General features: G+C 54.7%; 7 protein-coding genes across 7 annotated transcripts; 5 read left to right on the top strand and 2 right to left on the bottom strand.

The window, feature by feature from the left end:
• Positions 1 to 13: 13 nt before the first annotated feature.
• Positions 14 to 1,776, bottom strand: J4E79_011228 (uncharacterized protein; the record flags this gene model as incomplete). The annotated part of the gene is made up of 2 exons (XM_049360059.1): positions 14 to 1,451; positions 1,697 to 1,776. 2 exons carry the CDS (start codon positions 1,774 to 1,776, stop codon positions 14 to 16), a joined length of 1,518 nt encoding a protein of 505 aa, XP_049205417.1.
• A 1,132-nt stretch (positions 1,777 to 2,908) lies between these two features.
• J4E79_011229 (uncharacterized protein) lies at positions 2,909 to 3,920 on the top strand (the record flags this gene model as incomplete). The annotated part of the gene is made up of 2 exons (XM_049360060.1): positions 2,909 to 3,236; positions 3,514 to 3,920. The coding sequence occupies 2 exons, from the start codon at positions 2,909 to 2,911 to the stop codon at positions 3,918 to 3,920; spliced, it is 735 nt and encodes a 244-aa protein (XP_049205418.1).
• A 529-nt stretch (positions 3,921 to 4,449) lies between these two features.
• On the top strand, positions 4,450 to 7,092 carry J4E79_011230 (uncharacterized protein; the record flags this gene model as incomplete). Its single annotated transcript, XM_049360061.1, has 5 exons — positions 4,450 to 4,763; positions 4,816 to 4,898; positions 5,023 to 5,607; positions 5,658 to 5,822; positions 5,876 to 7,092. The coding sequence occupies 5 exons, from the start codon at positions 4,450 to 4,452 to the stop codon at positions 7,090 to 7,092; spliced, it is 2,364 nt and encodes a 787-aa protein (XP_049205419.1).
• Positions 7,093 to 7,920: 828 nt separating this feature from the next.
• J4E79_011231 (uncharacterized protein) lies at positions 7,921 to 9,441 on the top strand (the record flags this gene model as incomplete). The annotated part of the gene is made up of 2 exons (XM_049360062.1): positions 7,921 to 8,045; positions 8,094 to 9,441. 2 exons carry the CDS (start codon positions 7,921 to 7,923, stop codon positions 9,439 to 9,441), a joined length of 1,473 nt encoding a protein of 490 aa, XP_049205420.1.
• Positions 9,442 to 12,317: 2,876 nt separating this feature from the next.
• J4E79_011232 (uncharacterized protein) lies at positions 12,318 to 13,892 on the bottom strand (the record flags this gene model as incomplete). The annotated part of the gene is made up of 2 exons (XM_049360063.1): positions 12,318 to 12,845; positions 12,897 to 13,892. The coding sequence occupies 2 exons, from the start codon at positions 13,890 to 13,892 to the stop codon at positions 12,318 to 12,320; spliced, it is 1,524 nt and encodes a 507-aa protein (XP_049205421.1).
• A 212-nt stretch (positions 13,893 to 14,104) lies between these two features.
• J4E79_011233 (uncharacterized protein) lies at positions 14,105 to 16,499 on the top strand (the record flags this gene model as incomplete). Its single annotated transcript, XM_049360064.1, has 3 exons — positions 14,105 to 14,138; positions 14,267 to 16,243; positions 16,300 to 16,499. The coding sequence occupies 3 exons, from the start codon at positions 14,105 to 14,107 to the stop codon at positions 16,497 to 16,499; spliced, it is 2,211 nt and encodes a 736-aa protein (XP_049205422.1).
• A 701-nt stretch (positions 16,500 to 17,200) lies between these two features.
• Positions 17,201 to 18,862, top strand: J4E79_011234 (uncharacterized protein; the record flags this gene model as incomplete). The annotated part of the gene is made up of 1 exon (XM_049360065.1): positions 17,201 to 18,862. One exon carries the CDS (start codon positions 17,201 to 17,203, stop codon positions 18,860 to 18,862), a length of 1,662 nt encoding a protein of 553 aa, XP_049205423.1.
• Positions 18,863 to 19,594: the final 732 nt, after the last annotated feature.

Below are 19,594 nucleotides of genomic sequence, written 5' to 3' on the forward strand. Positions count from 1 at the left end.
TCCACCCCCTCCCCTACACCCTCCGCCTAACCCTCCCCGCAATCCTCTCCCTCGGCCTCATCGTCCCAAACGCCTTCCTCTTATTCCCCGGATCCAGCCTCCTCGCCCCCTCCAGATCACTCACTTCAATCTCAAACACCCCCATCAATACCGCTAGTGTCACAATGCCGATATTGCGTGCAAAATGCCGACCAGGACATTTATGTTCGCCGCCGCCGAAAGACGTCCAACTACCGCTCAGACCTGCGTCGCTGAACTTTGAGCGGTTGGAGGTCTTGTTGGGGGGAGTCGGAGTGGAGGTGGGGGTGGAAGTGGAAGAGGGGGTGGAAGGAGAAGTGGAGGTGTTGACGAGATACCGCTCAGGCCAAAAGGTATCCAGAGGTTTAGCAACAGTATGGGGCCGGATGGCACGCCAGCCCTGGGTGAATTGGCCGGCGAATTTATGGCTGATGAAGACTTGGGTTCCTTTGGGTACGGTGTATTTCCCATCCAACTTCCACACGTCACTCGTTACTTCTCGAACCGCGAGGTTGGAACTGTACATTCGCGTGGTCTCGGCGTGGAGACTCTGGAATAGCGGGCGAGAGGTGAGTTGCATGAAGTTGTACGCTTTTGTCTCCTCGTCTACGTGGTTCTTCATCTCAGACAACACACACTGTTGTAGTTCCGGATTCCGCAGCGTTTCGAATAGATACCAGAATGTGACTGGTACGGTTAAACTAGTTCCGCCGTAGAGTAAACCGAGAGTCTGAGCGGACCTGCCTTCGATGCCGTGGCCAGGCATTTCGCTATACAGTTTCTCGCGTTCTTGGAGAAGACCCGAACCCGCGACGGGATCCCACACTGTGTTCACGGCGTTGGCTTGACGCAGAGTCTCGGACTTGATGGTCCATGTGCGGATTGCGGAGAGGAGGCGGTCGCGGGCGGCGTATGCTTTTGGAATGATGAAGCGGGGGAGGCCCATGAAGAATTGATCTGTGGCTTCGATGTGGATCCAGAGATCTGTTATGATTTCTGGGTAAGACTCGATAATCGAGCTGCCCAGCAGTGTTTCGGTTATGCCATACGAAAGATGGTATTCGAGGAAGGCGTAAAGGTCGGGGATTTCGTGCCATGTGCCATCAGGGGTTTCGGCGAGGGTTTCAGAGATGGTGCGCTTCATGACGTCGAAGAGGCGTTGGACGAGGAGACCGAGATTGGAGCCAGTGGTGTGTTGCCGGATGTGCGTAGTTTGGATGTAGTCTGTGTTGCTTTCTGGGGAGTTGTAGTAGTCGATGACGGCTTTGGGACTGCTCATTAGTGCGCCCATGATCTTTTCGTGGATGAAGGGGTTGGGGTCTAGTTCGGCGGAGTTGTTGAGCGCGCCTTTGATGTGCTCGGGGTCGAGGATGAAGAGTAGTCTCTCGCCTGCGCCGTCGAGGAAGAAGGGTGAGCCGTCCCCGTATTCATTCCTGTCAACACGTCAGTTCTGCTACGATGTGACAGTTCAGCACAGTTGTCCTTGGGTACTTGCATGCATTTGGCCAGGAAGCCATGGGAATCATAGGCCATTGACAAAGCATGTCGGAGTCCTGGAATCCAGTACGGCAGTGTTGGTGGTAAGATATTGTGCCCTTTGCCATACTTGATGGATCTGAAGACGTGCGACGACCATATCCTCGTGCAAACACATATCGCAGCTATGGCCACGACGCACTGTACGATGAGGCTGCTCTCCAATACTGCAAACGCCGGCCCCAATTGATCGTCCACACGTGTCGCGTTGCTGATCTCCATATCGTTGCAAAGAGAGCCTTGGACTGGACACCTTTTCGATGATACCCCGCGGCTTACAATGACATTGTCATCTTAATGCAAGGAGAGTCCAAAGATAGCAAGGCGACATTTCTGCCAAGTTTGGAGTACGCATCCTTTGATATTTCCATAGCCTCCGCAACGGATGGACACCTAAAGAAAAAGGGCCTTTTCGGTTCATCATCATCAGCATGAGCCAAACATTAGGCCCTTTGCCCTGTGCTTGGTGACGTTATCCATGTGCATACTCGGTGCTGCGCAAACCTAGGCCGATGCTATAGCAACAACGCAAAAAGACTACATGTTAAGACCTCCGCAATGCGCGAAGTATGTAAACTCCAGGACGATATTGTGTGTGGTGTTGTGCAGCTCACGTGTCACGATAAACCACAAAATCTCCGATCGTCGTCGATGCAGGGCGAGTCAGCGCTAACCAGAAGCGGCGTCTAATCTCTGTGGTATCGGCGGCCTCGTCGGCAGCCTTGGGAACGGTAAGCGCGATGGTTCAACTGGAGGATGTCCTGCATGGCTGTAGTGTACTCGAGCGACAGGTGAAACACCAACGGCGGCTGATTGCGTGCAGGTAGTGCATGAAGGCGCTATTTTTGGTGGCATGGTGTGCATCTGGCGTGCATAGTGCGGAGGTGGAGACGATTGGCTAGCGTGTCAGGGTCCCGGCTAGAACAACAGAGCTTCGTCAACTCGACAACCTCCGCGCGCCTCGCTGTCATCATCACGCTCCTTCGCGACCTAGACATCCTTCGCCGTTAGCTACTCATCCATTGCATTTCTTTTCCCTGTTCTTTTTGCGCACGCTTGTTCTATCCCTCAACCCTCAATAGCTTATCTAGCAGCCAGCTAGGACCGTCGTCAGCATGCCGGGAGTTCGTAAGTGCGATCCTCACCCATTTTCACTCTTCAAATCGAGTCCATCTCCGGATCCGACGCGCTTGCATCGTTGCAAACTTTGTAGCGGTTGGCTACTCTGATGTCTGCTTGTATCCGCGCAAACTCCTACCCACCACAAGCCATGACCCTCCACGTTAGCCCGTGTGATCACGAGCACATCCACAGAATCGCTATCTGACACATCCCTCCAACAGCACTCGACGCCATGGACCAGATGAAGAAGGCCTTCAAGGGTCTCTTCAGGGGCAAGAAGTCCAAGAAGGAAGAGCCAAAGCCCACGGCCACGGGTGAAGCGGCTGCTGCTACGCCTGCGCAGACCAAGCCCACCGAGACTACGCCAGCTGCCCCAGCTCCTGCGACTGCGCCCGAGCCCGCAAAGACCGAGACGACACCCGCGGCTACCAGCGCCGAGCCCGCTGCGCCAGTGCCAGCGCCTGCTGAGCCCGCTGCAGCTCCAGCTTCAGATCCAGCTCAGAGCGAGGTGAAGAAGGATGAAGCTGCGGCCCTGACTGAGGTCAAGAAGGCCACGTCCAGTAGGTTTACATCTCGTTCACACTCCAGTCCACTACCGTACCGCGGGAACGAAGCCTGCGATGGCTCTAGGCGGCGACAGAAGGTCGACCTAGACAACCAGTGGAACGGCCCCATCTAGGTGTGGGACTCCTGCACCAGATGGATGGCTATGTGTTAGCATCAGCGCACTTCCCCCAGCACGTTACGACTTACGCCAGATACGACATTTGTTTTCAGTAGTATTTCTTATATCTCTTTCATCGCTCAAGACACCGAGACTAACGCATCATCTTCCAGCCCCCGAACCCGTTGGTGCCGTCGCGCCCGCTCCCCCAACTGCTGCCGAATCTCAGCCCGCTGCCACCGAGGCCCCTAAGGACACTGAGGCCAAGGTCACCGATACACCTGCACCTGCGGCCCCCGTGGAAATGCCCGCAGTGCCTACCAGCCAGCCCGCAGCCGGCATGAGCGCTACAAGCGGTCCTATGTTCGACGAGCCCAACTTTGGCGAGGACAAGGCTGCTGCGCCCGCTGCACCAGCTGCGGCACCAGCTCCCGTTGCGCAAGCTGAGGAGCCCGTCGCCCCTGCACCAACCCCTGCAGTTGCGGATTCTACTCCCGCTGCTCCTGCGCCTGCGCCTGTCGCTGAGCCTACCGCTACCACTGCTGTCCCAGCCGCCGCTGAGGAGAAGGCGGAGAGATAGGGAGCTTCCTTCTCGGCTTAAGAGAAGCCACCGGGCATCACCGCACAGTTGAGGAAACGCCGCATCAGAAAAGGGTCAGAAAACCACAAAAACAATCTTTTTGAATACAGCGGGCGAAGGGCGAGTGTCGGGCCAGGGTTTTCAGCATTGTCTCTTTCCACTAATACTATACCCCACTGCTGTATCTTTCGACGGGTGTGTTGAGCTGTTGGCGAGCTTGAACTTGAATCGAAACAATTTCCATGACGATTGTAGCTCTCTCTTGTCCAGTGAAAAGTAAACGAATCATCGTCATTGCATTGCCCAAAGCTCCCAACTAGCGCGGGGCAAATAGCAGCCCGCGCTACACGTCAAGGCAAGCCCCACCACCGACGTCAACCAAGGGACGCGATAATTCACACTAGAAAGCTGCCTCTCCCGAAACATTTCTACACGCCCGCGAAACAGCTCATCCACCACGAACACGCCCCCAAAGTTTCTCACATTCCCCTCACTCTGCCAGCACAGCAATAACACCAATCTTGCGGCGATGCCCCCCAAAAGCGGCTTCTCGCGCACGCGCAACGTCGACTACGATGACGACGACATGTACGACGACGATGACGATTACTACGAGGAAGAAGAAGCTGGCGGTGGAGCCGATGCAGGAGATGGCATGACTGAAGACGATAAAGAGCAGATGCGTGCGGGTACCATAAGAGTACGCGAGGCGCTGGGGGATAAAAGCGATTTTACGAGCGACGAGCAGATACAAGAGGCGCTATGGCATTATTACTATGATGTTGGGAAGAGTGTTAGTTATTTGAAGAATAGGCTTGGGGTGGGGGAAGTGAAGACGGAGGCGTGAGTGGTATCTCGAAGAATTGGATGTGAGGCAGATGCTGACATGTTGCAGGCCGAAGCAAGAAAAGGCCAAACCTGCGTCAAGGTTCGATCAAGCTGCTAGTGTTGCGGATCAGAATGCGCCCGTAACTGCAGGTAAGCACGCTCACTACACTCCATTCTTCACCTGCACTTTAGCTATGTAGACGCGTCTGCTGCCTCGCTGTCATCCTCCACCGCTGCCCCAATCTCGATGCGATGCCTACCAACGCTGTCACAGACTTCTTCTGGGATGTGCCCTGGGGCAACGTACCACCCGAGCGACTGGGCGTCATCACCGTCGATCCTCCACACTACAAAGGCGGACTACTTGGGGGCTCCTCGAAGCTGGCTGCTCTTGCGGCGAAGCGCAGAAAGGAACGAGAAGACGCGGAAGCCGCTGCCTCGAAAGCCAACAATGACGCGGATTCGGCGATCGCCATGCTGGATAAGCTTTCGGTGAAGAACCAAGAGGGTGGCAATCCTTCTCTCGGCGGCACTGGTCCAGCTCGGCCTTCTCGATACCCTATCCGCAGACGGTCGCCATCGCCAGCACCAGAAGCCCCGAAAGAACCCGAGATAGAACAGCCTCAAGCGCCTCAGCCTGCCGTAGTCGTCGAATCGCCAGCTCAACGCGCCACCGCCTCCATGTTCGCTTCCACCCTTTGCGGCTCTGACGAGTCATCGAAACACCCCCAAGCACCGCTACAAGAGGTTCCACTACCCTTTGCTGCGTACAAATCGTATGATGGCACTGGTGCTTTTGCTGGGCCGAGTCCGGATGACATTGTGCGGGCAGCACAGGCAAAGGGCGCAGGTGGCGGACGTCACTAGATTTTGATACAACTTCTTTTTGAACATCTCTAAATCATACAGGAACAACACCAAAGAAGAAAAAGAAGCAAACGAACGGTGATCTGACCGAATCGGTCGAGAAGCTTACCGTGGCCGACGAACCGAGAGTGAAGAGCAAGAACCTGAACGTCGTGGATGAGTTTGAGAAGAGCGCCTCGAAGCGGTTGGCGAACTTTGTAGTACTTGGTGTGTAAAAGGCGATCGTCGATGCTATGTGATTCCCATGTTAACATCTCCAGGCCACGTCGACCACGGCAAGAGTACGCTCATGGGGCGGTTGCTCTACGATCTCAAAGTCATCGACCAGCGGTCAATAGACAAGTTACGGAAAGAAGCAGAAACCATCGGCAAATCCTCGTTCGCGCTAGCTTGGGTCATGGACGAAACAAGCGAAGAGCGGAGTGGTGGTGTCACCGTTGACATTGCTACAAACTACTTCGAGACCGACAAGACCAAATTCACCATTCTGGATGCGCCCGGACACAAAGACTTCATCCCCAACATGATATCAGGTGCATCACAAGCCGACTTTCCCGTCCTAGTCATCGACGCAAGTACGAACAGCTTCGAGTCTGGTCTTAAGGGGCAGACCAAAGAACACATCTTGATCGCGCGCAGCATGGGCATGCAACATATCATCGTGGCCGTGAACAAGATGGACACTGTCGGATGGTCGAAATCGCGCTTCGACGACATATCAAAACGCATGACTGCCTTCCTCACCGAAGCCAGCTTCCTCGAAAAGCGGATAACCTTCATCCCACTCGCAGGCCTGACAGGAGAGAACGTCGTCAAGAAGATCGAAAACTCCGCCGCCCACTGGTACACCGGCGAAACCCTGCTAAAAGCACTTGAGCGCATCGATCTCCCACCCCGAAACTTTACAAAGCCCCTCCGCCTCTCCGTCGCCGATGTCTTCCGCGGCGATATCCGCTCCCCACTCAGCATATCAGGCCGCATCGACGCCGGCACCCTGCAAGTAGGCGACGTCATCCTCGCCCTCCCCGCCAACGAAACCGCCACCATCAAATCAATCGAAGTACAAGACGCCCCCGTAGACTGGGCCGTATGCGGTCAAATCCCCACACTCCACCTCACAGACATCGACCCCGTGCACCTCCGCCAAGGCGACATAGTCTGCGCACGTAGCGATCCCGTCAAACTCGTCAAAGCATTCACATCCAAGCTCCTCGCTTTCGAACACGTGCTACCGATGCCTGTAGAGGTGTTTCGGAGTACACTTAACTCGCCTGCGGGTATCAGGACGTTGAGTGCTAAGCTGAACAAGTTCACGGGTGAGGTTGTGAAGAAGAAGCCTAGAATTGTTAAGCCGGGGGAGGTAGCGAGGGTGGTGGTGCAGTTGGAGAGGGAGTTGCCGGTGGAGGAGGGGATGAGGGTTGTGCTTAGGGAGAGGGGGAGGACGGTTGGGGCGGGGCTGATGGAGAATGTTGCGTAGATGGGTGCAAAAACGTTTGTCCGATGGCATGCTCCGACATGGAGTATTCGGCGATGGAGTGATCCGATATCCTGTAAAGAACATGTTGTAACCCTGCGGAACAGGAAACCGACTCAATGAAGACAACCAAATGATTACCTTTCCCATCGCCCAGGCAGCTTGTCTCTCCTTCTAATATATGACTGCGTCTTCACCCACAGTACTCGTTCAATCGCCCCGTGGGCAAGCGTCACTTTGGTAGCGCTTGTGGAATGTGGGCAGCGGTGACGTGTGCTCTCCTAGGTAAGAACACTCCATCAGGAAGCCGCGAACCTTGGAACCTTTCGCTGACACGGGATTTAGCCCTGCTGTCAGCTCTCCTGATCATTCATCCAGGCTATCTAGAACCGAGAGTGTTCTCCTTATAACGAGGCGCTCCCATCACAACACCTGCATCAATAACCCCCTACAGAAAGCTGGAGAGGCATCACGTACCTGGCACCAGACGTCACTTCCAGTTCCAGCAGCTTCTCGGGGTGAGCGAGGCTGCTCGCTGCCACAATGATCGCTCGCACCTGCCTCTTGTCCAGTTGCTAACCCAACACGGCCAATGGTCTGCCTCAACGCTTTGAAATCGTCCGATACTACGTCAACGCATGGTCAGAGCGGTCGTAGCGCTAGTCTGTGGCCCCGGGGCTGTCTTCGTCTGTAGCCTGGTTCTGGTTCTGCTTCTTACCACCTCCGCGATTTTCACATCCTCACCTCTTTCACATCTTTCACATTCACCACCTCGACCTGTTTCAAATCCACTCACATTCATCAAATCCTTCACAACCTCACAGCCACACAATGGCGACTAAGAAGAAGACGAAGGGCAAGGCCAACAAGCGTGTCAAAGTCAGGCACACTCCAGTCTCGGACGTGGATGACACCGAATCTTCACCGGCCTCTTATCAGGACACTCGACCTGTATCGTGAGTACAAACCCATGGCTAGTCTCGATACCCCCTGACATCTTACAGGCAGAATGTTCTGGGGAAAAGGACCCGGCACAGCATCCCGGACTCCGACGATGAGCAGGTCACTGGATACGAGACCGAATGCGCAATCCAGGCTCTATCGCGTCTTCAAATCACCTCGAACGACAGTATCAGCTCGAAGACGGTCGGTTTGGTGCTACCACTTCCACGCCAGCAGATTGACATAGCCTGTTACTCCAGCAAGGTCTATCACCTCCCCTTTGCCCAGGTACTCGTCGAAAAGGGCTACGCCGTTCTGATCGATTCCATATACGAGCAGGAGAAGGTGCAGGGAGGCAACATGCACCGTCTCGAATACTACGAATGGAGAGCGAGACTACGCTACCTCTTCGCCAGCGTTCCTTTGCGTGTCCTACGGTACACCCTGGACGGTTCGCTGGCCCGTCGCGATCTCAGCGAGACAGATCCAGATATCGTCAAGCACTTCCGTCAGGATGGTCCGTGGCAGATGCGTACTTTGGAGAAGTTCGCACCGGCGATCTATGTTCGCCCCTTTGTCGATGACCGTGGAGAATCGCCCACGCCAAGACAGTTTTGCCAAGTCGCTCAAGTCCTGTTCAACTACGCTTATGGTCTGGACCTGGACATGGCCCTCCGCATCGACACGGCCCTCTATCCTTTTCAACAGCCATCGACTCTGGCAGGGCTCAAAGAGGGTCGCCACTACTACCTAGCGTGCTCACAGAAACGTGCTCTGAAGGTGGCAACGTGGTGTCACGCCATCATGACTCTAGCCGATTTGAAGACGCCCGAGGACCAAAAGGACACACCCATGAAACAACCTCGAGTTCACTGTGGCTACTCCAGGAGCATTTCACATCGCAAGCGGCAGTACGACAAGCACCAGTCCACGACTTGGCTCGCCCTTCTTGTCGAATCAGCGTTTCGGGTCCTGTTCCCGGCAGCAACATACCATTTTCACACATATCCCATCTGTTTCCTAGGGGCCGAGTACGAGGTGCTACTAGCTGAGCAGGCTATGACAGTTTGCACACATGCGGACTACAAATACGGTGGGTTCTGTGTCGTACCCGCTGGTCAGTGTTCCTCTGCAGAGCTGTTAGGGTACAACGATGCTACCAAGAGCAAGACATGGGAAGAGCTCAACCTCTGGCGCGATGAGTACACACCTACTTTGGCCAATCAGATCTACGATAACGCCCTGCGCAACCCCGACCGTGACCCGGACGAGTACCCGCCGTTACCGGGGTTCGATGCTGCCGAGGCTGGAGCGGCTAACACGGATGATGCCGAGGTGGGTCTTGCTGCGCTCGCCATCGCGGACGACAAGATGAAGGGGAACCTTGAGGGTGAAACATTCTTTCACTGATCGTGGGGTTGAGGACGTATGGGCACAGTGGTACTCTCACAGTTGACATGGGTGTCGCAGTCTATATGGTTATCAAACTCAACATCAAAGCAACTGATGACATGATCTTCTATCATCTCAACCATCTCGACATCAATGCAAGAAAGCTACCAATCTATTTTGACCGATGTCCTTTGCCGTGCACGGGTGCTTGTGAAGGCGTAATCGTTACCACGTCTCGACATAAGGAGATAGCAACGGGCTGTTCGGTTATGCTCGATGTTTACAAGATTAATTCGTAGTGATATATGCCGTCGCCAATACATGAGGGCGCTAGCCGTTGATATTCCACAAGTTATGTTGCCGACGTTGTTTCGACTATCATATATACGAACGCTGTCTGGCGGATTTCGAGTCTACAGTGTGGTTGCGAACGCCGGATACCAAAGCTAGGTATTGGTTTACATCCTACAGCATTACTTGTAGATAACGCAAGACACATGAGAAGCCTGTGTAGTAGCCAGGGTTATAGACTGTCTTAACAATGCATTGAAGATGCGGGTATGTTGCCATCATACTTCCGCGAAATCACGGGTGAGGGGCTTTGTGCTGGAGCGTGGATTGTTAGGACGCTTTGAGCTCGTTCGAGTCTTTGTTGTCCTAGCATGATAGTCGATGAGTGAAAGGGTCAAAGAAGGTGAGCGATTGTCTGCTAAAGACGCATAGTGAACAAAGACTTCAACATACATAGCAAGTAAGCGAGCGTCTCGTTCATCGCAAAAGCAGACTCATCGTATTGCGCACCTCAACATTTCTGTACAGCGACTATCAATAGCTCCATCGTATACTCGCCATGGCAGACGAACAATCACCAGTTGCAGGGTTTTCGCACCGGGAGAACAATGGTTTCCTTCGTGTAGCTCCTACGCCAGATATGCCAGTAAACAACACACAGCCAACCAGTGCACAGCCGCCACCACCATCGAAAACCGGAAAAAGACCATTCGGGGGCGGTGAAATACTCGGAGAGCCTCTCATAAAACGATCCCGGGTGGATGAGAACAACGAAGCAAGGCGTTCCAAAGAGCGCAGACCAAGAGAACTAGACCCAGCAATGCTATCCAAGCACTTCACCATGGCCAACAAGAAAGAGATAGAAGAAGTAAAAGCGCGTATCGCAACTGCAACGCCAGCGAATCCAACTGGCATTCCGCCTCGCTCCACGCGTCACGCAGAGCCCGTTCCACTATCGATGGCGACAGGAAAACCAATGGTATCAAAGTCATTGCGCGACGCACCTCCACTTCCAAGAGACACGCCGTCCAAAGAGCGGCGAGATGCCATGGCACCACCCAGAGAAAACACCTCGAAGCCCCATCAAGACCCTTCCGCTTACCACCAAAAAAGAATGGCTGGAGCACATCGCGACACACCCACACCAACACCAACACCAGGTACAAAAGCCAACCCCATATCCTTCAGTTCTGGCCTGCACGCACTAGACCGCGAGTTCCGCTCTGGATCAGGCTATTACTCCGAGCAGCAAGACGACGACGAACTATCTCTTCTCTCATCCATATCCTTGAGTGAAGGGCCAAGGGGTCCTGGTGCACGTCGGGGGCTCAGACGGGATGGTAATGGTTCGGGGAAAGGCTATGACCGCTATGGGAAAGATTGTGACCATTACCAGCCGGCCCGGCGTACCACAAGGTCTGAAGAGAGGAGGAGAAGGGGGGCTCTTGATAGTGGAGAGTTGGAGAGGATGGCGAGGAGACACCGGACGATGGGGATGGGGGGGAGTTGTGATGTTTCTCCTAGATCGGGGCATGGAAGTAGAAGTAGGAGTCGTAGTCGCAGTCGGAGTTGGAGGAGTAGGAGTCGGTCGAGGTCGTTGGTGAAGAGGGATGATAGGTACAGAGGAGAAGGACATCGTGTAGAAAAGCCACGGGGACGCTCTGCAAGGCTCGATCGCGCTCCATCGCGACGGCCCCCACTGGTATCGCAACGGCCGCGTGAACAGAGTCCACCGCCTTCTGGACAGGTGAGGAGAGAGGAGGGGGTGAGGAGTAGAGGGGGGAGGAAGAGTCGAGACCGGAGTCGTGGCGCAGACCGGCAGCGTAGTCGAGGGCGGGAAAGAAGTCCAGAGCAAAATCGAAGTAAACAGCGGAGTCGCGGCTCTTCACATGGCCGTGGTAAAGATCGCCGGCGTAGTCGAGACCGCCGTCATAGTCGAGATCGTCGCCCCAGTCAAGACCGTCACCACAAGAAACGCCGCAGCCGCAGCCGCAGTCCCACACCCTCCAAACCATCCAAACGACCCCGTTCAAACCCCCCACACCCACCACCTTCCCCTCCCTCCCCTTCCGACTCCTTCTTCGGCGCGGATGAAATACCCGAACCCCACGAGAGTCTCGGTGTGAGCGAAGGCGAATACACACAAGAGCAGGAAATGGCGTTGTTTGATCTTGCAGTCACTGTGTATGTGCAGAGAGAGAGGGTGGCGGAGCTCATGTTGAATCGGACGAGGCTGCAATTTGATTTGGATAATAGGAGGAAGAGGGAGGAGGGGGAGGAGGGGGATGGGGGTGAGAAGGAGGATGAGGGAGGTAGAGAGAAAGGAGATGGCGATGGGGAGGAGGATGGGGACGGAGGCAAGGGTGGAGCTGAGAAGGGTAGTAAGGAGAGGAGTAGTAGAGAGAGGGGTGGTAAGGAGAAGGACGGTGGAGGGAGCAAGGAACGTTCATAACATTAAGTCCTTGTGCGCTTGCGGCGTTGGCTAGGTAGATGTGTGTTGATGGCTTTGTATCGCTAGACGAGATGAAATCGAGCCTTGGCCGGGTATAATCGTTGACAAGACGTGTATAATTCCTCTACATACCTTCATTGCCCATTGCACCTCATCTCTTATTCGCCCAAGGTGCCTTCGTGCCCTCTTGTGCACTTGGCGCATTTCCAGCATTCCCTTTTGCCCAGGGTGCTGCAGTACCACTTCCTGGCGGCGGCGGTGCAGGTGTCCTACTTGCCCAAGGCGCTTTAGTAGGCTGATTCGGACCGCTGGGTACACCTGCATCTGCACCTCTGGCAGTAGCCCAGGGCGCAGCAGTTGCAGCTGGCATGCCACCACCCGGCCTTGTAGTACCAGCACTAGCCCATGGTGCCGCGGTCCCAACCGTACCGCCAGACATGCTTCTGATTGGCATGCCAGTCGCTGGCTCAGCCATCGGGTCTCTTAACGCGGGCTGCGGTCTTGCAGTTGGTGCCGTGTTAGATGGTGTACTTGACTTTGGCTGACTGGCTGTGTGGACGCTTGCTTGAATGGCCTTGGCGTTTGGATCAGCAGAGAAGGAGAACAGCGAGCCGAAGGGGAAGTGCTGAACCACAGGGAACTTGGATAGTACTTCTGCGTTGTACATCTTGATCATTCCCTGATGTTGGGGTCAGTCAATGCACGCAATCAAGGGTGTCGCAGTACTCACCTTGTTTATCTTGGCCCATCCTGCCTTGACGCCGGAGACATCGTAGAGAATGTTGCTGTGTTCCCAGAATGGACCCTTTTTCACGTCGTAGATGAAGCCGATGGCACTGAAGTACATATTCCGGTTTCGCTCGCGGGCGACTGCGGGAGCCTTCGCCACGTCGCCTGGGTGGGGAGCGGATGGCAATGAGCCTTCTGCTGCCACGTCTGCTGGTGTGCTGATGGCCGGTGAGAGTTGTGCGCTACCGAATATGTAAGGTACGAAAGAATGATCATCTAATCCCCATACACCATGCGACCCGGCAGGTTCAAGGGTGTATGTCAAGATGAGTCGGCGAATCAATTCGAGGTACGGTTCGATGACCCCAAGTACAATGCCGCGTTCTTGCTCGCCATCCTGCGACGCGGGAAAAGCTCCAAGTTTCCAGAGACAGCCGAGAAAAGCGAGGAAGCTCAATTCATGACCTGAACCGTAGTCTAGGCGCTGAGAGCTTCCAAAACTGCCGATAAGATACGCTTCCAACTCGGTTTTGGCTGAGACGTCGGATGAGGATTTGAAGGATAGTACTTCTTTCGGTAGATACTGATCCAACAGTGCAGGGACTCGTTCTCTGACGATATCGTACCACGTCCTGAAACTTACGTTTCCGAAACGACGCGGTCCGGGATCTGGTGGCGCTTCATCCATTATCGATTGAAGGGTAGAGATAAGCTTGGCGAGGCTTTGCACAACGGGTGGATGGGGCACATCCGGGTCATGCAACTTCCACTCTTTCGCCGTTTCTGTGCTGTTCTTATCTTCGCTCTTGATTTTCCGTGGTATCATGGCCGTGTTGAGCTGGAAGATGAAAGTCATGATATCGGCATAGGCTCTGCTTGCCAAGAAGAAAGTGACGTCGTCGCCATCGTGGATGCGTTTCGCGGGGACTTGGAAACTGTGCGATGCATCTCTGCTCAATACTTCTAGTACAGGTGCTTTGGACGGATTCGATGACATGGCGGGGTGCGTGGTGTGGTGGTTGTTTGGGGGTTAGTGGGCAGGGACGATCTCATGTGATAGCGTGTTTTGGGGATGGACCCACTCTTTCGCGCCTTGACAGCGTTCGATGCTTTTGGCCGCGGGGATGACTTCACTCTCCCCCCACATCGCCGTCATCGCTCGGATACCCTTATTAGCACGGATGCACTAGTATTATTGACGCTCACTTTATGGCGCGGCTCAAAAATGCGCCCAAGCAGGCAGGTACGTCGTGTCGCAGTTGCCGTTGAGCTGGCGGGTAGACGCGCGAAGCTCTCCCACATGCCCACCAGCTACACAATTCTATATGGAGCTTCCATCCGAGCTTATATAAGCTGACACTCATACTACAGCTCCCAAGCCTTCCTCGCCCTCCTCAGACGACAATGCTGCAACCCAACAGCTCCTCGCAGAGTCCAACTCTCCAAGCGCCAACCCGCCCTCATCGTCCGCAGTCCTCGGCGCCAACCTCCTCAATGCAGCGCGTCCTGGAAAGCTCAAACGAGTCAGCATACTTCCTGAAGGAGCCAGACAGAACCTAGCGATAAGAGGAGACCCGTACGAGATTGAGCTGAGCCCTGAGAAGGGTCGGTACGCGCTCCCGCTGAAGGTCAATCATAAGCCGTTGAAGATCAATAGGAAGAAGAAGGAGAAGAAGAAGCCAGCCAAGAAGAAGGTGCAGGCCACTGTGCAGGCAGTCGAGGAGCAGAGTGACGTCCCTGCGCCTTCGTCAGAGCTCCCGGTGCACCATGACGCTGAGCCACAAGTGGAGGATCTGGCAGTAGCAGAACCCGAAATACGTTCCTCGCCGCCAGAGCTCGCACCGCCGGAACACACCCCATCTAAAGCCGCCCCGCCCATACGCGACACTGGCGTGGTCGATGCCACTGGTACGACAAGCCTAGATGGAGAACCTGCTGGTGCGCAGAAGGACAATAGCAGTACACCACGAACGTCGAAACGGAAATCAGAGTCGGATCACAGCGAAGAACAGCCCTCCAAGATTCCGAGGAAACAAAGGCGGACGACTGGCGAGTCGAGCGCATCGAGAAAGAGTCACCCACAAGTACGCATACCGGTCCGGCGCAGCTCGCAACAGCAGGATGTGGCGACTGCGACCGGACATGACGATGTTCAAAGCACGCGAGAAGGCCCCGAACGGACTTGGGAGCAGAGACAGGAGGATTTCTTAAAACTCATTAATGGTCCTGCACGAAAATTGAAACCTCGGAAGAAACGCACCAACGATACCACTGAATCAAGCCAGCAGTTACCGGCTAACGTGAGAGGATTGCAAAAGCACGCAGAGCCGCCCAAGCAAGCTGCGGAAGTTGCCGATGCTCCAGAGACTGAACACGCGCCTGTTGTCGACGTGTTTGGGGACGATTCAGACGAAGACGACGCTAGTAGCGTCGCTGAGCAAGCTGATAATACAACGCGCCCTGCAGGAAGGCCTGGGGGCATAGAAACCGTCTTTGAATTCCTCAACCTAGAGGCACGGCCAGGAAAGTGCCGAACCAAGCTGGCTACCACCATCAGACGCGCATGCAAGACATACAGAGCCCACCTTCAGGAAGGTGACCTTTCCATGGACACTGTCGTCGATGAAGCCGACGATTTAAGGGGGGCGCTCGGACAGATCAGTATCGATGTCGAAAAGAAGGACCAACGCGCCTTCAAACGAGATGCTTATCGTCATGTCTTCCGGGCTCTTGCACTGTATCTCGAAGCATTGTATACGTGGCTACAGGACAATAGCGGTGACGTAACCGAGTCTTTGGAAGCTATGAAGATTCTATCACCCCTGATCAACCAGGTGCTGTCTTTCAAAGACCGCATCGCTGAGTGGAATGTTCCAGTGCCTCAACGCTCCAAGGGCGATCGAATCATTAAGGATGTCGATATTGGCCTCATTGCCCATCTTCGACAAGTGAGCAAAACGTATCGCGGACATCTTAGTAGACTCAAAGCCAGGGAGGAGCACCGCAAGATACAAGAAGACTTCGAGCGCAGGATGCAAGAAAGAGAGGAGGAGGAGAACCGGAAAGCCGAACTTGAAGAAGCGCGAACACAGCGGTGGAAACGTTGGCAAGCTCTGCACATCGTACGTCTGACGTGCGAGCCCGATGCGCGCAGAAGGAGCAAGCTGGCTATCACAAGACTCGAAGACCTGGAAGAGAGAGACGCCAACGGCGTCATCTTCGAGCGATTGCCAGTATTCACACCTCGCTCAGCTCCACCGCATCGTCAAGCATCAGCGTTGAGCAACAAGCCGGAGTGGACCGAACAGGAAGAGACTGCTCTGCTTGAAGGTTTGAGACATCTTGCTGGTACGTTGGAAGTCATTGTTCACAGCTTATCGTCATCGCACTGACATGTACTCTAGGTCCTCAAGTCTTCGAGAAGATATTCACAACGTATTGCCGGCCCGACTCATCTCATTCACTTAGCGGCCATTTGCGCGATCGCAGCGTCGCAGAGATTGTCACAAAAGCAGCACAGTTCCGGTCAGACTTCCAGAAGTTATATCAAGATAATGGCTGGGAGATCGAGGAATGGATTACGAAGATACCAGTATTGCCGTAAGTGCGGGTTACTTGGATGCTTTGATCCACCTCTGCTCCACACACGATCCTGCCCCTTTCCCGCTTGGCGAGAAGGGTTTTTTTATCAAGTTACGCTTTTTGCCGTTTGTCTCTTTATGATACCCCTCGTGTGCTACATTTCTTTGATACCAATGCAAACAACATCATGGGCGCGGATGTCTCCACCAGCCCTCATTGTGGCCCTCCGCCCACCACATCCCCCTGTGCTCCATGTTCAAGATTATCAAACAATATTGCACCCAACAGTGTGCGATAAGTACAGTTCCCATTGCATTGAAAGCACGGGTCTACCCTTTCGCTCGTGGGGTACGTGGCCAGATCACTGGACGTGAATGCCAATTACACGAATGCCCGACCGCCCACTGGTAGACATAGACATTTGGTACCGATAATCTGCCTCCACTTCTCCACTCACTATCGCACCTATACACGAAGCGCAATATTCCACTTGGATCATTTTCACATTGGGTTCAGCGCACGCGCCCCTCCACCGCCCACAGTCGCGAAGTCGCTCTCACTTTAAATTCCCAGTACACCCTTTCTCCCTCCTGACTACTCCAACCCGCCTCTCACTTTCAACCGCAAACAACACCCAACACCCGAACTTGAATATTCCCCCAATTTCAGGTCAGAATTCCCGACGACAATACGCAATACTTACCACAACATCACCATCCCACAATGTCTCCTCCCGCTGCTGCTGCTGCTTCTTCGCCCTTCTCCCACGCAGCTAGCCTCGCCCACTACGAGACCAAGAACTCGTTCGAGCTCATAGTCATGGCGAAGCTGCGTTGCGTTTCTGATGCTGGTGAGAACCAGGAGATTATCGCGCGGCTGATGGCGCAGGATAGGGAGAATGGGACGTGGCCTGGGAAGTGCGAGGGGCCTGGGGCGACTGCTGCGACGAAGACTGATGGCGCGGCTGAGGAGATGAATGGGGAACAGGGGGTTGTGGTGCCGGTCGAGAGAGTCTTGGGGAAGGAAGAGAGGACGCCTGAGGCTGAGGTTGGTGGTGAGGGAAGGGCGGATCACGTGCCTGTGGCGATTGTCTCCGGAGACAGACGCGCTCGTGCGCGTGCTGTGACTGCCAGCACCACTGCGATTAGCACGAGGAGCAGAAGCCCGATAATCCCCCTGTCACAATTGGCAAAAGAATGGGATGAGGATTGGGGCGCACCTTTCGCTTTCCCTCTCGCCGCTAACACCGGCTCGAAACCCAAAGCTAAACCCGTGACTACATCCGAGTCCGTTTCCAGTGGCTCAAAGTCACCCGTTACACCCACATCCCCCGTCTCGCAAGCCTCTCCTGTCTCACAAGCTTCTCGCCCGTCCCTGGCAACTCCTGCCTCGTCCCCTCCAACCATCCCGGCTTCGTTGAAGTCGAATCCGTATAACCTTCTCATGAGCGATGAGCAGGACGATGAAGAAAAAGAGGAAGAAGAAGCAGAAGAGGAGAGCGAGAACGAGGGCCTCATCATCCCCCTGAAGATGTACACGGAGAAGGCCAGGGCTGCCGCCGAGTCTACAAGGGCTGAGGTCACGTATGCGGCAACAACGTCTAGTAAGGATGCTGCCGCCGCTCCTACGGAACAGCCTGGAAATCTCCCAGCTCCCGATTCGTTGGCCAGTTTCGAGCCGTCTGAGGTTATGTCGGCGCCTGAGGTTGGTGTGCTTCCTGAGGCTCCTGTTGTTGTCAGGGACTTTGGTGCTATGGGTTCATCTTCGTCCTCGCTGTCACGCTCACCCGAAGAGGCAGCCCACAAGTCCGACGTAGCTGCTTTCTACAATATGCCTTCCCCCTCGCCCGTTCAGCCAGCGACATCAACGAAGAAGACTCCGGTTCAGATATCCGCTCGCGCTCCCCCATCGCCACCATCCTCGCCACCACAGCACGCTCACACCGTCCCGTCCTCTCCCGCGCCCACCAAAAAGACTCACCAGCCGCGCAACGAGAAGCGCAAACAAGACCAGGCTGTTGTGTCGTCGAATATGTGGGACGCGCTGGCCGCTGACGATACCGGTGATGGCGATGACACCGCTTCTGCCCCCGTTAACACCGGTGATAATGACGAGGGCGATAGCGACGTGGAGACAGCTCCTGTCCCAGGGGCGCAGAAAAAGAAGAACAGGAGGCGCGGAAAGAAAGGTGGAAAGAAGGTGCAGGCGATGAAGCAGAAGGTGGAGCAGGCTGTGGAGGTTCCTGTTATTGTTGCGCCTGTCCTCCAGCAGACGGTCTCGATGACGGCGAAGGTGGGGAAGAAGATGGAGATGTCGCAGGCGCTGGGTGTCGCGGCGATCGTTATGGTTCTTGTTGCGCTTTTGGGAGCTCGCGTTCTAGGTTAGAGGCGCACGGCGCGTGCTCAGCGTTTTTACCATTTGGATGAAGTTTTCTGGGGTTTAGCGGCATTTTCTGGAGTCTTGGGGTTCTAAGAAGACACAATGGTTTATGGGGCGTCCTGGCGCTCTGGTGGTATTAGCATAGTCATTCTAGACACTTCTCGTAACGCTTTGTGTGCGCAACGGAGAATCGAATGCGCCATTGAAGCAGACTGTGGCCTGGTCTTGATCTGGATTTGTCGTTGACATAGCACTTTGGTATCCAATATGACTGCGATAGCTTGATGTTGTTCGGTGTGCCTGCCCAGGTGGTGTGTTTTATTGCCGCGATGAGCTTCACGTCACTTCGTTGGCTTCGTATCGAATCCGTGATAATCCCTGTGCCTTCGACTGCTCCGCATATCGCGTTACCAGAAGTGCGTCTCGAGGATTCTACGAAAGCGAGAGCGAACAGGTGCGTTCGTCGAGTGCGGCGGAATGAAATCAAACTCTACGATCATGACTGAGTGGGCGGTGTGAGGTTAATCAAGCGCGCGTAGCCAGGAAATCCTGTCTCGTGTTGCGCGAATAATCAGAAAAGGGTGAGGATTCTAAACGTAAAGTCTTCCGTTCGAGGACTCGCCCTGGACAACATGGCTACGGCTGAATGGGATGCACTAGCACCGCACGTCGTGGCCCTTTTGCGGTCATTTGAACTGCCGTGGACACCCTCAAGGCCGTCACCAAGCAGTCATCCCA

Source organism: Alternaria viburni (assembly GCF_023758015.1).
Source record: "Alternaria viburni strain BMP 2772 chromosome Unknown scaffold_39, whole genome shotgun sequence".
In the NCBI taxonomy this organism is placed as follows: Eukaryota; Fungi; Ascomycota; class Dothideomycetes; order Pleosporales; family Pleosporaceae; genus Alternaria; species Alternaria viburni.